This window comes from Cryptomeria japonica, chromosome 6 (assembly GCF_030272615.1).
Source record: "Cryptomeria japonica chromosome 6, Sugi_1.0, whole genome shotgun sequence".
NCBI classification, from domain to species: domain Eukaryota; kingdom Viridiplantae; phylum Streptophyta; class Pinopsida; order Cupressales; family Cupressaceae; genus Cryptomeria; species Cryptomeria japonica.
In genome coordinates this window covers 209,759,620-209,777,450 of record NC_081410.1, presented here as the reverse complement: position 1 = coordinate 209,777,450, position 17,831 = coordinate 209,759,620, and the positions used below count along the sequence as shown (strand labels likewise).

Genomic DNA, 17,831 nt, shown 5'->3' with positions numbered 1-17,831 from the left:
AGAAAGAAGAAACAAAGAAGGAAATGTCACTTATACTTAAATGTTATATTCCATTAAAATTGTCCTGATAGAGAGTTCGAAAAGTCAAATTTCGCTCCTGTCCTTCACTGAGGATCCAGAGCGAATTTCGCTCCTATCCCTCCCAGGAGGACCAAGGCGAAGCGCTCCTGTCCCTCACCAAGGGTCCAGAGCGAAAAAGCTTAGTTGAGTCATTCCTGACCTCGTTTGGACAAATTGAGACATCAAAGGCATGATGGAGGACAAAATGAACATGATGGAGCATCCAGACTTGATCAAAAGCAATGAAATGATGAAGTTTTTGCCTAGAAGGTCAAATCGCTCCTGTCCCTCACTGAAGGACCAGAGCGATTTTCTTTATATGCACAATTTTAGACCTTTTTTTGGACATTAACTTTTATTCATAGCATGAAGCAGGATGATATCTTCCCTAGCAAAGACATTTCATGGTGAAAAGTGAAGCATTTGGGCCTGGAGGGCAAAAATCGCTCCTGTCCCTCACTGAAGGACCGGAGCTTGAAATCCAAAATTGCCTTGCCCTTGAAAGATTTGAACGATTTCGCGAATTGAGAAGATCAAAGGAGATACATTTTATCAGTTGAATATAACTTGAAAGCGCAATCATGAGGAAAATTGACCCTAGAAGCAAAATCGCTCCTGTTCCTCTGCCAGGGACCAGGGCGAATTTAAGTGATAGCTCCCGTCCCTCTCTCAGGGACCAGAGCGATTTTCCCTATAAGACAGGTTTTGGGCGAAAATCAAGTAAGTGTTAAGTTTGAGGCAAGCAAAGGAGGCGTAACGAGTCCGTTGAAGATAATTTGAAGATTGCAAAAACGCCAAGTGAAGCCCATATTGTCCTGGGCGCTCCTGTCCCTCTCCCAAGGACCAGAGCGATTTCTTCCTTAGACAAATCTCTCGCCAAGATGAAACGAATTTCATGTCAAAGATAAGTGAAAGGGAGAATGACAAGTCCGTTGAAGACAAGTTTGAAGATTGGCAAAGCACGAATGGGCTTATAAATGGAAGTTCGCTCTTGTCCTCCAGTCGAGGACCAGAACGAAATGTCTAAATGTGCTTAAATGTTGAATGTCACTCCCATTTCATACGTTCAAGAAGGAACAAAGGACATCATTTTACGCCTTGAAGACAATTTGATATCAATATGATGGAAGATTTGCACCATAAACCAAAGTTCGCTCCTGTCCTTCAGTCAAGGACCAGGGCGATATTCATTAGACTGGTCATTTCTTTCAAAAACTACGTCAAGGCGAGGTCGCACAAGGTCGAAAATGCCTTTGAGAAGATGATAAGCAAGGAACCAAACGTCAAAAGGTGACCAACTTGAGCAAAGAGGAAAGTTCGCTCCTATCCCTCACCAAGGGACCAGGGCGATATTCACTCAAATATCAAATTTGCATTGTAAAAGACAAGTAAGTATGCGTGGAATGAAAGAACAAAGTCATTACTTGCCTTGTGATATAAATTGGTGATTAAAGAGGCGAAAGACCAAGGAAGAAAAAGCAAGTTCGCTCCTGTCCCTCACCAAGGGACCAGGGTGATAATGGTCTTAAAAGGGAACATTGAATCGATCAAGCTCGAGATTCCCAATGAAGATGCCAGTTTCAACGTAGAGGAAGTGATTTTGAACGTAAAAGGCGAGAAAATCAAGAGCAAAATGCAAAATCGCTCCTGTCCCTCTCCCAGGGACCAGAGCAATGTGGTTTGTACCCCTTACATCTTCCATGTTTGGTGCCAACATCATTTTCAAATTACATTAAATGCTAAAAATCGATAAAGTTTGAAATATTCAATTAAAATTAGCATTTAAAAATAGCGCATGAAACATTTATTAATTAATTTTGCCTTTTTCCAAAAAAAATTAATCACGAAGGCATTTTAATTAATTATTAATTTTAAATTGGTGCACTTGGATTATATTTTATAAAAGTCGGCCTTGATTTTCATTTGAAATTTGTTTTAATTGCCTTATTTTTACAAAGTCGGCCTAGAGGTAAATGAGAGGGTGAGCGCCTATAAAGGAGGGGTGAGTTATTTCATTTTCAAATCATCATTCAAACTTCCTTTGCATGCGATTTGGAGAAGACAAGGAGGAAGTGCGAATTTCATTGAGGAAAGGTGCGAAATTTCCATTCAAGGGGAGTGCAAACTTGGTTTGAAGTGGAGCGAATTTGCCATCAAGACGTTGAAGACCCCCCAAAGGTGGTGAAATGGACAAGGAAGGCGTTCGCTAGAGGAGGATCACATTGAAAGCTTCAAATTTCGATTTTGCCTAGGCGAATTTCCCTATTTTGCATCTTTTTTAGAGTCAATTCCCAAGTGGAGGTATGGCGTAATCACCTTGGCACCATTTTTGAAGATTTAAATTTTGCTTTGAAAATCCTAAATTAGGAAATGATAACTCAAGATTTATCATGAAGTTTCCTAATTAAAATCTTGAATCTTCCTTTTAAAGTTTAATTTTTTCAAAGATATATTACTAATTTTGAAATGTTGTGTAGGTACCAAGATGGCGACTCTCAAGGAAAATCAAGCCAGATCAAGGACGGTCTCCTCAAGGACGATCAAGCAAGGACAAGGGCGGCCTCCTCCAATCCAGCGTTTCAAGGCGAGGTACATCAATCATCCTACACATCAAGGACACAAGAAGTCAGAACAAGGGTTCGTTGAAGAAGCAAATAGTTCCAGATGAATTAATTAAAGCTAGCTTCTCAACAACACCAAGTTGAATATTTACCAAGTTACAAGTGTCAGATGAGGTGGCATCCCAGTCATCACTTCTCCAGTCAGTGTGGTCCACCTCAGCATTTCCAGATTCAATGTACCTAACTCATGGAAGGTGGCACAAACTCCGATGTACCTACCCTAGCTATCCATTGGTGGAATTTTCTAGAGAGGACATGTGTCCAAGCAATACAATTATTTCATTGGTCAAGCATTAAATGTTATGTAATGGTTGTAACAAACCCTAATTAGGGTTTTCATTGTAAAATATTGGCCATTGATCTCGAATTGATCTAAGCCATCGAATTGTATTGTGGGCACTATATAAGCCCTGGCATTTCATTTGTAAAGGCTAATTAGCAATAGTTAGAGAATTAGAAATAGTTGGAAGCAGTTAGTAGATAGAGAGTAGTTAGAAGGTGATTAGAATAGCAATTAGAATAGAATAGGAGGACAAGGCAAGAAATTGTTGCCACTGATTGTAAACAAACTCCATTTTCATTGAAGTAAAGGTGAAGTGTGTCGTTTCTTGCAATATGCATGGTTTCTTGTTGAATCTTCAATCCTAGATGGTAGATGATTAGATGAATGGAAGAAATGTACTTGATTGATGGTGAAATTCGTACATCCATACTACTAGCAGTTTGTTGATTGCAGACTTGCCTTGTGTAGTCAACTGGAATCATTTAGCTTAAGCTTAACTTCAATTGTCGCTTCTTCATTGATATGCATCAACCTGATGGTGTCTATGCCCTGCAGTGATGATTTGAACATCATAAAGCTTCCCTTCGAAGATCGCACTAGCCTTGTGGAGATGGTCCTGCGATGTCAAAACAAGACCTAGTTAGAGTTTCATCAAAGATCAATCATTGCTCCTACATTTTTAGTATTAGGATTAGATCCTCTCTTCGCCCTCATCCTTTTTCCATTTTTTCAAATCTAAGCTAGTAAGAGCCTGTGTTCCAGCAAAGCAGATCAGAAGTTCAATCACCAAATGTAAGTCCCCTTGTGATTCCAGCAAATCACATCATACCACTGGAGCTTATCCACACGTAGAGACCCTACATCAAAGAACCTTGGAGTCATCCTGATTGATCCTTTTTCGCGACATCTTCAGCAATCAGAGGCTTTACTCAAGAGAGGATAAGGTACCTTTAGGTATTTTATTCTGTGTATGATTGTGTACAAAATACACGTCAACAGGTAGTTTTAGAGGGAGAAGAGAAAATGGAAGAGGAAGATTTGGGGGAAGAGGACCTAGTGTTTTCACCGGTAGGTGTTTCTCTTGTAACCAAGTGGGACATCAATCCTTTAGGTGTCCAGAGAAGCAAGGGAATGGTGGTCAAGGGGGTGAAAGAAGAGCACATTTGTACAAGAGGAAGATAGTCAAAGCATGACCTCCTACCACACATCAACTTCAAGACCTGCAGACCCAGAGCAAGGAGAGCTCTTGATGATAAAAAGGACTCTCTTGAAGGAACCAATCAATAAAGAACCCCCTCAGAGGAAGTCTCTTTTCAAAACCACCTGCAAGGTACAAGGTAAAATTTGTAAGGTCATTGTAGATTCCAGATCCACGGATAACATAGATTTTGTTGAGATGGTCACCAAGCTTAACTTGCAAAGAGTGCCTCATCCCTATCCCTATAAGGTACCTTGGTTGAATAGGGGACAACAAGTGTTGATTGGTGAACAAGTTTGGGTAGACTTTTCAATTGGTGAATATAAGGATAGAGTGTTGTGTGATGTGGTAGAAATGGATGCTTGTCATTTATTACTTGGTAGGCCTTGACAATATGATGTGGATGCTAGGCATGAGGGTAGGAAGAATGTCTACACCATCACCAAAAATGCAGAGAACTTTACCATGACCCCTCTCCCGGATGACAGTAAGGAAACACATTGTGAGTAGTGTCATGCTAGTAGATGAGAAAGAATTCATGAGGGATTTGAAGGAGAAGGATACTCCTTGCTTTGCCATAGTTGTCAAGCCTAGGGATGAACCTAAGAAGCCGCCTAAGAGCCATGAGGTAAGAGGAAAAGTTGGGCCTAAGGAGGTTCAGGATCTACTAGATAAGTATAAGGGAATTGTTGCAGACAATACCACAGATACTCTACCTCCTCAAAGAGAAATCAGTCATTGCATAGACCTTATACCAGGTGCTACCCTACCTAATAAGGTAGCCTATAAACTAACCCCTGAACAAAATGCAGAAGTTGCAAGACAGATCCAAGAGTTACTTGAGAAAGGGTTCATTAGAAAGAGTATAAGCCCATGTGCAGTCCCGACAGTGCTAGCTCCTAAGAAAGAAGGGACATGGAGGTTGTGTATAGACTCTAGGGCTATCAACAGGATAACAATTAGATATAGGTTCCCAATGCCAAGAATAGAGGATTTGATGGATTGTCTAGGAGGGGCCAAGTACTACTCCAAAATAGACTTGAAAAGTGGTTATCAACAAATTAGGATCAGAGATGGAGACCAATGGAAGACAGCATTTAAGACCAATGAAGGCTTTTTTGAATGGATGGTAATGTCATTTGAGCTTTCCAATGCCCCTAGTACATTTATGAGATTAATGAATGAGGTTCTCAAGCCTTTTATCAATCATTTTGTGGTAGTATACTTGGATGATATACTGATTTTCAGTTAAGGATAAAAATGAACATCTGATGCACTTGGATTTGGTATTGAAAAGGTTGCATGAGGAGAAGTTGAAGATCAACTTGGACAAGTGTGTTTTCTTGTAGAGGGAATTGGTGTTTCTTGGATTTGTTGTTTCCAAAGGTAATATGAGAATGGATCCATCTAAGGTGGAGGCAATCCTCAATTGGCCCACACCTAGATCTGCAAGTGAGGTAAAAAGTTTCCATGGCTTAGCAAACTTTTATAAAAAGTTTATAAGAAATTTCAGTGGGGTTAGTGCTCCAATGATAGATACCATCAAGGGTGGAAGAAAGTGTCAATTTGCTTGGAATGATGAAGCTAACAAGTCTTTTGAGTATTTGAAAACAAAGATTGCAGAGCAGCCCATCTTAGTCCTTCCTGATTTTCATAAGGTATTCACTATTGAATGTGATGCATCTAAGAAAGCTATAGGAGGAGTCTTGAGTCAAGAGGGTAGGCCTGTGGCCTTTTTCAGCGAGAAGTTAAATGAAGCAAAACAAAAATATTCAACCTATGATCTAGAGATGTATACTTTGGTACAATCTCTCAGGAAATGGAGACACTATCTATTACCTATGGAATTTGTTGTTTATACTGACAAACATGCTTTAAGCTTTTTGAACAGGCAGGAGAAACTCAATCATAGGCACATGAAATGGATGGAGTACCTTCAAGCTTTCACATTCACTATCAAGCATAAGAAGGGAGTGGCCAACAAAGTTGCAGATGCCCTTAGTAGGAGGAACTTGGTAATCCAAGAGATTCAATTAAAAAGCATGGGAATCACTGCTATGAAGGACATGTACCAAGAAGATCCAAATTTCAAGGAGGCTTATGAGGTTTGTCAAGCTATGAATGAAAGGTATCATACTGATTTTTCTGAGTATATGCTTCAAGAAGGTTTACTTTTCAAGGGTAGTCAGCTTTGTATTCCTAATTGCTCAATGAGGGAGAATATTGTCAAGGAAAAGCATTGTGGGAGTTTGTCAGGACATTTTGGACTTGATAAGACACTTGAGTTTGTTAGAAGGTTTTATTTTTGGCCAAGAATGCAATCAGATGTGAGGAAATTTGTTTCAGAGTGTGTGGTGTGTCAAAGAGCTAAAGGTACAAGTTCAAATGCAGGTCTCTATACTCCTTTACCAATCTCTACCAAACCTTGGGATTCGGTCTGTATGGATTTTGTCTTAGGCCTTCCTAGGACTAAATTAGGTTATGACAGTGTCTATGTTGTGGTGGACCGGTTTTCAAAGATGGCACACTTTTTACCATGTAAAGTTACACATGATGCTTCTAATATTGTAGGTTTATTCTTCAAGGAAATTGTCAGACTTCATGGGTTACCCTTGAGCATTATTTCGGACAGGGATCCTAAGTTTTTAGGACACTTTTGGAGAACTTTGTGGCATAAGTTGGGGACTAACTTGTGTTTCTCTTCTGCTTATCACCCTCAATCTGATGGGCAAACTGAGGTATAGGTCCCTTGGAAACTTGTTAAAGTGCTTGACCAAGGAACATGGAACTACTTGGGATACCATTCTTCCCCAAGCAGAATTTTCCTATAATGACTCCATGAACAGATGTACAGGGTTAAGTCCTTTCCAAATTGTGTATGGTACACATTCCAGGGGTATTCTCGAACTTAGAGATGTGAAGAATATTGATAGAAGAAGTGCTCAGGTAGATGACTTTGCTGAAGTCATGAAGGATATACAACAAGTCAGAGACAAACTGATTCATACCTCTGAGAAATACAAGCAAGCAGCAAATCTAAAAAGGAGAGATGTTCAATTTAAGGTGGGAAATATGGTGATGATTCATCTCAACAAAGCAAGACTCCCTAAGGAGAAATACACCAATCTACTCATGAAGAAGATAGGTCCTTTCAAGGTCCTCAAAAGATGTGGGAACAATGCATACAAAACAAATCTACCCCCGGATGTGGGACTGTCACCTATATTTAATGTTTCTAATATATATGCATATAAGGGTGTTGTTGATGATGTTTGTGATGCAATTCAATCTAATTCCTCCATTGCAGACATGATAGAAGGACTTCCCACACAACCCAAACCAGAAATTGAGTGTATTTGGGATCAAAGGGTCAACAAGCAAACAAGGAGGAAGACTTATTTGGAATACTTGGTCAAATGGAGGAATCAACCTTTAGAAGATGCTACATGGATGACCTTAGAAGCCATTGAGAGGACAGGAACCAAAATTGCAGACATACCCACTCAAGGGACTTGAGTTTCTTTAGCCTGGGGAGTATGGTGCAGGCCACCTCTTCTTTTCATGGTGTTTTCATGCCATTAGGGGTGTCTAGTGTTTGTTTTGTGTTTACTTATGTTACCATAATGCGTTGGATCTCAAGGATCACCCTAGATGTAATAAAATGCCTTTGTGTGGTCAATAACCTCTCAGGTACACATATAAGCCTAGAGGTCTATTAGGCCATGTGGGCTTGAATCATGAAATTTTGTGTTTATGATCCTAGAATGTTGTCTTAAGTGTTTTAAAGGTTAATAATGTCCTTAGATATGTTTGGTAAGGTTTAGGTGCTTAGGAATTCAAAGTTGCATAAAAGTTGTCATTGTTGTCAAAGCAACTTTTGAAAAGTTGTCGGTTGGAATGCAACCTCTTTCCAACGGTCACAAACCACAACCATTTCAAAGTTGGTTGTGGTCATTGAAAGGAGCCTATTTGTGCTTGTACAACCGATGAGAAAGGTTGGTTGAAGGCACAGAATGATTTGAAGAAGTTTGGTGGAGAGTATGAAATGAAACAAATCTGATTTCGCATGAATTATGTTACTTTTCCGTATTGTCTGTACAGAACATTGAATGATTTTGTAAAACTTTGGCTTGGTATAGTAGAACACTAAATAATATTTCATATGAATGGTCTGACCCCTTGAAGTGGTGTTTGGAAGGAGATATTGATAATTTGCTTCTACAGGTCCGAAAACCCTTAATTTCCCTAGGGTGTTGCAAAGATGAGGCCCTAACTTGCAATCTAGTCATTGGCTCTCAACGGCCTTTGGTAGGACGCAAGTTAGGGGGGTGTATTATGATATTCCAAAGGGGCGAGATCAGGGGAGTTGGATTGGTATTTTTACCACCAAGCCCTGGCCTAAACTTTGTAAGGGTTTAGACTAGTACAGTCAAGAATTGATGGATTGCATGATGCCAGACATTAGAAGGAGTTAGATGGTTGAATTGGTACATTCAAACATTAGAAAATCCCTCTAAAGCATTGGATCTTCCTTGTGGTCCCATTCCCATACACTTCCTTTGTAACCCGGGCCTAATCTAATCAACTAGGTCTGTGACCCAAGTAGGTGTTTAGGAGTACGCAAGTTGGGGATTTGGTTATTTGGAGTCTAAGAGAAGTTCCAAAAGGGTATTTGAAACTACAATTATAATTTACATTACAATTTATTTCGCATAAACAATATTTATTGTAAAGTCAGCCTAGAATGTCGGTATAATCTTCTGTCGGTGTAAACTGGATGCTGGTGTGAATGAGCCTTGCTGTATCTGCCAATGCCAGTAGGTGAAGTCTATGGCTGGTAGGTGAATTCTATGGTCGAGTGATTACCGGTGAGACCCTAAGGGCATAGTGAAGGTGTTTGCCAACCCTTGTGAGGGATTAAGTTCAAGTTTTGGTTTTGGTGTGAGTTTAGGCCTTCATAGGCTTGAGATTGTGAGAGTGAAAGGTGAGAGAGTGTGTGGGGTTTGCCACACTACTGCTGAAGACCTTTGCATCAGAACACATAGGAGACTTCCCACTTTTAGTGGATAGTTATCACTTTTCCACCTCAAGTGGATGATAAGTTATCACTTTGTCTCAATTCATAAGATTAAGACACATGTCATAATCTTATGCCATCCTATGTTCACCTTGGCCTATATAACCAAGGGGTCCCCTTTTGTAATATAATTTCATATCATTGTATCATTTGCATCCTTGATAGAATAGCATTATTCTCTCTTGTGCTTTCATGGAGTGTCTTGATCTTGGGTGACTATAATCTTCAGCCAATTTTGCATGGTATAAAGCATTCTATACCAACTCTAACATACTCAATTGATCCAATGAAATTTTCAATCAATTTTTGACAAATCAACACAATTTTGATTCCAAAGTGGAATCACATCTAATGGATGAAAGGTTTTTCATCTTCCAAACCTCCCATACCAACAGTTTTCATCCTTGAATGCTTCAAACACCGAAGTGGAAGAAATAATGAAACAGAAAATACTCCTCATTTACTTTGAGCAATTACTTTTTTTTCCAGTTGCCTTTAGGGCCCTCATTTGAGTTTACTTTTTCCCTCCGAAGTACTTAAAAATATTTTTTAAATTACAAAAAACACTAGGATCGTTTAAGGTGGCCTGATTAACTTAAAATCCTTTGTGATTAACTAGAATCACAAGCTCAAAAGTAGAGTGGTTCAATTTTTATGGGAGATGTTTTCATTATCTACAATATTTATTTGGCTGGAAAAAAAGGGCATACTTTTCAAGATTACTCTCTTTCAATGGGAGTTAGTCAAAATTGAGATATCTTTCGGTCATTTGGGAGGTATTTTTTGTAACTCTTATTGGATTATTTTTTATGAAGACTGAATAAGCATTGGTAATTGTCCCAAAATGGACTGATTACATGGAATGACAAAGAATGCACATGAGATACTAAAGAAGGCTTCCTTTTTTTTGGTCAACACTTGAACTTGGTTTTGTTAAGCTTTATTCCAATGCACAACCAAACGTAATTTTGGAGCAGTCGGAGGATGCATCTTCTGATATCCTAAAGGACAACCCTGATTGATAATGGCTCTAGATTTGGAAAAATATACAAAAAATGGAAATAAGCTTTTAGTTAAATAAACAAAAACTGGAAAATAAGCATTAGTTATAACTTTTAAGTAATGAGGTGACAAAATCTTTTAGATAGGGGGTGGAAGAAATCGATGGTGTGAGGAGATTCAAAGTTGGTTATCAATATGCTAAATAGAAAACATGGAACTCTCAGATCTTCAAGAATATTATGAGAAATGACAGGCCCTTGTTTGGTGGTTTTGAGGCCATCTCATTCGGTCATATTAAAAGATAAGGAAATGCAGGCTTGCAGATGGGCTGCAAATATGGGCGTTAATTTGTATAGGAAATCAAGTTTGAGGAAAATTTATGGGACTCAGATTTCTCTTCTTCCACTTCAAAAATTGATTGCTGAATATGAGAATTTTTAAGGAATTAGAAACCAATGAATGGGCTGTGCCATGATAAAGATTTCAGAACTATAACTGTGCATGACAATCTTTCGAGGCTCTCACTACTTGCTTGACAGGTGGTGGCTTGGAAGAGCTTTGTTTTTTATGATGGCAAAGGATATGAAAGGTGAGCTACAGAAAATGAAAATGAGAGTGATAGTGTATTGTTTGGAGAGCAACAAGTAAAGGTGGGTCTTAATGCATTGAAGTCTCCTCTAGATTTTCTTGTAGTCCATAGATGGAATACTCGCCGAGTTTTGAAAAACTCGTGAATATTTTTGCTTGGCGAGTATTTATGTCATTAATTCGCAGAAGAAACTCGCCAAGGTTTTGGGAAAAACTTGTGGAGTTTTTCACAAAAACTCGGTGAGTTTCCGGCAAAAACTTGGCTGCACAAAAACAAGAGGCCCAAACACGTCAAAAAATTATCTAATTTTTTTTTTCAAGTCAATCTCATTCTCTTCATCAAAATATATACATGAAATGTAACATTTAAGTATAAGACACATTTCAAAAAGACACATTGAAATGTGACTTATACTTTAAGTTATATTTCATGTTGTCATGTCCCCTCCTTGATTGTTATATATAACCTAAATGAAACAATTATTATTTATTAATTAATATAATATAATATTTATCAATGAATGATTATTTGAAATTTATTTTTTATTTAAATTAATATTATTATATTACATAAACCATAAACAAATATTACAATCTCTGATCTTTCTAAGAATGTATGCAACCAATAATATCAAAGGCAATTTATTTAACATAGAGCAGCATTTAAATGAACAAAACTGACAACGATAAATATAATAAAATATCATTAATAACTGAATAATCCAGATTAATATTTGATGCAAGTGTATTTGAGGGAGTAGGCGGGAATTGAAATGATAATATAGTGCATCTGTTTCATACCTTCATGCCATTGTATTAATTCCTCTTATTGACAATGCATCCATAGAGATACGTATATGGGGTGACAATAATCACTGCCCATGAAAATATCGGTTATACTTAATAACATAAGAGCATCGATCTGTATACAGCAAGTAAGGTGCATGATATTATATTATTGAAAAATCAGATAATGAACATCATAGGTATCGACATGATAACAATCGGATAAGGTTCTGGTTTCTTAAGACTAAGCATCACTGCGTATGGAGGATCAATATTGAGGATGTTTAATACTAATGACTAACATTCAGTCTACGTGCACAGAATAAAGTTTCTTTAATTACGAATCGTCATTGAACACCGGTGGCATGAATAACCATGATTAAGAGAATTTTAGTTTGTAAAGGATGCCACTTGTGGAGGGGTGTGTCCTTTGTGAAAAAGTGGCGTCTCTTTACAAAGAAAGTGTGAAGGAATTTATATATCAATCTGTAGCGTCCTAAAATTGCGACACTTGCAATTTCGACTGCATTTGGGTCTTCACGATGGCGACGCAACACGGAACCTGAATGGAGACCCCGAAACTTGTTCATGACATCAAAAACTGTATTTCTCAGCACCCTGGCCTGATCCTCCTTGCACCCTGCTGTCCCTGGAGGTGGGACCATGGCGCCCAGCGCCCTAGTCCTTTAGGACTAGGGCGCCCAGCGCCCTGGTCCCCCAGGACCATGGCGCCCAGCGCCCTGGTCCCTGGCCCTATTTTTGGGCCCGGTCTCTTTTGGGTCTCGGGTCTTTATGTTTGCAAATTGGAAAATATTATTTCCTGGTCGGCCCAAGGTCGGGAAAATCAATCTTTCAGCCCTAATTGACAAGTATATAAACTACTTTTCCTCTCCTAGAAAGGGAGGAAGGAAATAAGCAAGAGAAAAAAAAGGCGAAACGATATTCAAACATTCAAGCATTCAAGCATTCCTTCAAGCAATTGAGCATTCTAAGTCTCCATTCAAGGCTAAGTGTTGCATTCAAGACAAGGATTCAACCATTGAAGAGGAGATCACTTACAACACATTACATACTACATACATTACACCTTCGCATGTAAGAATACAAACATTCTTACAACAAGGTATCAGTACTTGTTTACATTACAAACATTTACATTTACAGCATTCTCATTTCTTGGTTAATTCCAAAACCGGGGTTTGACCTAAAGGCAAACCCCTCATCCCTAACCCCCCAATCGTCCTCTCTTTTCTGTGTGTAGGTTGCAGGTACGCGGCTGTAATTGAAGATCTGGAATCCTTGTGCAGAGACGAACAGATCCCCCTTCGTTTCGCGGATTTTTCGGAGGACCGTGTGCACGCCGGGCGCCATCGTCCTGTCAACTTTCGCTCAAATTTGCAGAACAGCACCGTCTCGACATTTTACTGCTAATTCCAGGTCCGCAGCTTCATCCCATATCCCTATCTCTGTTTATAAGCGAATATTTCCCACTTTACATTCCTAGTTCAATCTTTCTATCTACATTTCTTTACAAAAGAGGGTATCCTTGATGTCTTAACCCTTGAAACTCATTTAGAATCCAATCTTGCATTGCGTGGGATTGGATCTTGTGGGTTTCAACCCCTCTTTTGAATGTAAAGTCCTTCCTAAGTGAAAACCATCAACCCTAGTGACTCTCCCTTCTCTCTCCTTGGAGTTGGGGAGGGGAGAACGACTAGGGTTCGATTTTTCCGCTTTACACAATCATTCAACAACAATCGGAAAGGCAGGAGATATTATGGGGAACCATCGAATAGACTAGGAATTATTATATAGTTTGTGCTCATAAAAGGAGTTCGGATTGCATCCCTATTGATCACCATCAATCAAATCAGATCAGAATTGTTGTTAAGTTACAGGCAGTAACATCCTTGCTCTTGGTGGTATGCATGGGGATGTGCTTAATATATAAAGCACGATAATATTCTTATATAGAACTTGATAATATTTATAGAGAATATTATAATAATTATAATTACTATAATAATTCTATAAGAACTACTCTGCAGTAAAATATATAGTTTGTCATAACACTATCTGGAAATAAATATAATATATATAAATATATAAATACATATAAATATATAAATACATATAGATATATATAGAAATAGTAATTTGAATGAACAAACAAATCTGTGATTATAAATCAGATTGAATTGTCAATTCAATATCAGGAAGAAGATTATGTTATCACTGATTTGATTCATGTTAAAATAGATTTGTCTTCTGCTCAAGTTAGTTAAGTCAAAATATATAGAAATAGATTAATTATAGTTAAAACAGACCTAAACCTAGTAGGGGACATTACACGTGTATATATTGGCAGGATGTTTGAGAGTGGTTTCAACTCTCTAGGAGTTATAATGCAAATTCTAGGTTTTAGAAGATCTCTTAAATTTTCAGACAGTCAAATTTCAGTAATCAATAGGCTCCTATCAGCATTCTCTCGCTCTCTCTATCTCACTCACTTTATCTGCCCCGAATTTTAGACCTATCTATCTCCCTATCACTCTTCCACTCTCTATCTCACTCTCTCTTCCACTCTCTATCTCACTCTCTCCTCTCTCCTCTCTCCCCCAAGATCTAGACCTATTTCTCTACCCCTCTCTCACTCTCAAACCCCTGCGAGGGGTGCTACCCTCAACCTAATTTTGGCAAGGAGGAGAAGCCACATCGGACTCCTAGGACTAGACCCTCTAGTTCTATCTCTCCCTTGGTTTTCACTAGAGCTGGGAAGAGAAAGATGTAAAATGTTTTGATGTAGTATTTACTTTTACTTTTACAAGAACAATTTGCTATTTCATTTTGCTTCAGCTTATCAGCCATCAGCATTCCACAAGAGGATGCCATTTTGTACCCAGTTTGCATTTAAATCAATCAAATATATCTAGACTCAGTTTGTTTCTTTTGTGTACTCATTTATTGACCCATTGGATGCATCTCCTCATTGAATTTTGCAAAAAAATGCATTTCTAATTAAATTTAAGCAATTGTTTAAGTTATCGAGTTTTTGCCGATTTTTCACCAAGTTTTTTTTTGGGCCTTGGCGAGTTTTTGCTTTTGGCAAGTAGTTCAATTATGATTTTCTCCATCAACCAATTGGGTACAACATAGTATATCTACATGACCGTATAAACATATATCTGTAATCTAGTTCCTACTATAAAATAATGGGTCATTTTGGTGTGTATCTAGGTTTGAAAGGTGATAAATTTCTTTCTTTTGTTAAGGTTGTGATGAACTTTAAACTACCCATTCCAGTGCTTTCATGCCACCTTTTTTGCAGATTTCGAGTGCCTCACCCAAGTTATCATAAGAAATACACACAAACACTCTCTCTCTCTCTCTCTCTCTCTCTCTCTCTCTCTCTCTCTCTCTCTCTCTCTTATTTATAAAAAAGGTATTCAAATTCTATAGGACCAACGATATCTTTATAATTTACTGTGCTAGAAGCCCAGCCATTGTATGGGATCCATATTGAAAGAAGTTATCAATAATTAACAAGAGATTACTAAAAAAATTATTTCAGATTCCGAAAAGGAAAAATTTAATGCCTTCTATATATATCACATTGTTTACCTTACAGTTTATGCAAAAATTTACCACTATTATACAAAATAATAAGCAACCAATAATGCTTGGAAGTAGGGTGATTTTGTAGAAATTTTAAAATTAAATGAGAACTTTGTCAGACTACATGAATTCAGCTGCCAACATTTTATTAATAAACAGCCATCTGTTTTCTGAGAAAACTACTAATAACTATCATACAACTTTCACAATCATGTCTGCATAGAACAATTATAAAATTATCAGAACACTAAAGATACATTGGGCTAAAGAAATTGTCTTGCTGAAACAACTTGGACTGCTAGAGATGATCTTCTTAAAAATATTTTAGAGGTGTATTGTTCTGATGAAAGATGCTTCTATCTTGCACACAATCATTTTCAATTTATCCTTCATATTCCAAGTTTTTAAATCTAAAACTCAGCCATTGAACATATTCACTACATAAAGGAAACCTTTATAATGCAATAAAAATAGCTTCTAGAAGAGATCCTAACCTTTAAAAAGAAGAGAAATCAAGCCTTATTAAAAGTGACTTTGTATGAAATACTGCATTCTTAATGAGCAACATAAATACATAAATATTTCAACTTCAAACCTACCTCTTGAAGTCTTGAATGAAGGCAAAGTGGGAATGAAATAAATATTGTGCCAAGTGCCATCAAAAGGCTCCCACTTCTATCCATCAACCAATGGGGTACCTTGTGTGAGAGACCCTCGACCCCAATAGCACCAGCCTCTCCAAACTGTTGAATTGACCCAAGCAGCGATCCAAAGAGAAGTATAATAATGGAAAAGTCTGTAAAATGCTGACAACAGTTGAAAAAAATTATTCCTTAACTAACTACCAATTAAACAACTCAGAAAAAAGATTGAATGAACACATAATTTATTTCTCTCATATCAGGCACATATCTGTAAAGGCAATGTTGAATGTACAACTACAAACAACTAATTTTAGAGCAGTTATTTTTACAATGTTCTAATTACACTGAAAACTAAAGGCATATCTAAGAACCTACACATCAAGCAATGCTTAACTATAATTGGATAGTTGAAATATCCCAGACCAATTTTTTCAATTTTTCAATTACAAAAAGTAATGCAACACACATTCATTAGGGTTAGCACTTAAACCAAAACAATGCGGAATACAACTCTAACCAAGAATGTACACCAGGATCCCGGGTTGGGCAAGGCATGAGCATATGGTCAGAGGGTCTTAAAGCATTCTGAAAGCAACTCTAACCAAGAATGTGCCCAAGGTGGACTAACATATGGTCAGAGGATCTTTACAATTACAACTGTTGGAAGGAAAACTCGACACCAAGCATGTGCTTTCAAACCCAGGGTGGGAATGGAGCTACCATATGGCGGAGATGCTAAGAACTTAGAAATGGAATTAAATGTAAATAACAAGCATGAAATGAAAATGAGAAGAAATGCTGCCAGTACTACTGTTCAACTTACAATATGATAGTGAATGCTTGCCAAGATCATAAGATTAAGACTATACAATGCTGCAACAATATAGAAGACTCTCCCGGGCTTAACAAAAATGATAAGTCCAAGAAATTCTACTCAAGGATCAATCTTAATATTCTGATTTATGACAGACTTGCACTTGAAATGCTTAATCAGCAACACATGGAATCACTGAAATGCTCATTACTCTCTCGATACTAGTCTGAATGACCCAAAACCAAAAGCAATGGCTTCCTATGAAGGAGGCGAACAAACCAATACCAAGAAATCAGACATTAACCCAACAGATTATTTAACATGAACCCCAAGGCAATTCCCAGCAGTGACGCCAGGCAAGAATGGCGATTCTTCTGTATAAAATAAAACACTTCATATTAGAATCTGCAAATTTGCACAAAGGTGCGCCCAGCCAAAACAAGAGGAAATATGCAATACCAAGAATGAATATGTTTTTATTTTGAATTATATGAGTGAAACTACAAATCTGCCCTGCTAACCGCGACTCCCAAAAATGAAATGAAATGCAAATAACCGAACTTCCTGTTTGCCCTCTCGGGTAAACGGTTAAATGCAGAAAGTAAATGCACAGAACATAATGGAAATATATTAAATAACCAGCCTCTGTATTAATTCCACAGTCCATGTACAATAAGTGCTTATCACATTACATCTGACACGACTAACATGATGATACTTCGAAGAAAAGGTACACAATATATAATACCCGAAGGGGTGCGACACAACCATCGCGACTCCAACTACCTACCCGTCAGCTAACTAACTGACCGTCGTAACTCATTATTACCGACGACAACATAAACATAATATAACAACATAACATAATGATTATTCCCGGCAACATCATCTCCCCCAAGAAAAGAAGTTGACTTCAACGACTTAATATAAAATAGAGATGAACGGCAGGAACTACTGACGCCAGTCGAGCCCGGATCTTATACACTTGCTGCGTCCTCGCCTAAAAACCCTTTTCTACTACCATCCGATGCTCAAGTGCGGAATTCACCAATATTGCTTCCTTTGCCATCACAGTCCTCCTGTGCCTAACCCAAACTTGTCTGCAAAACACGTTTTTCAGTCTCAGCTTCCACCAACTGCTAC

The 17,831-nt window shown here is 38.0% G+C and overlaps 1 protein-coding gene across 3 annotated transcripts in view; it reads right to left on the bottom strand.

Annotated features, from left to right (window-relative positions):
• Positions 1-17,831, bottom strand: part of LOC131069823 (uncharacterized) — a 179,608-nt gene that overhangs the window by 88,380 nt on the left and 73,397 nt on the right. For all 3 annotated transcript variants that reach the window (XM_058005391.2, XM_058005389.2, XM_058005390.2), the window contains exon 3: positions 15,830-16,036. In XM_058005391.2, coding sequence (XP_057861374.2) covers positions 15,830-16,036 — 207 coding nt within the window. The remainder of the gene's footprint in view (positions 1-15,829; positions 16,037-17,831) is intronic.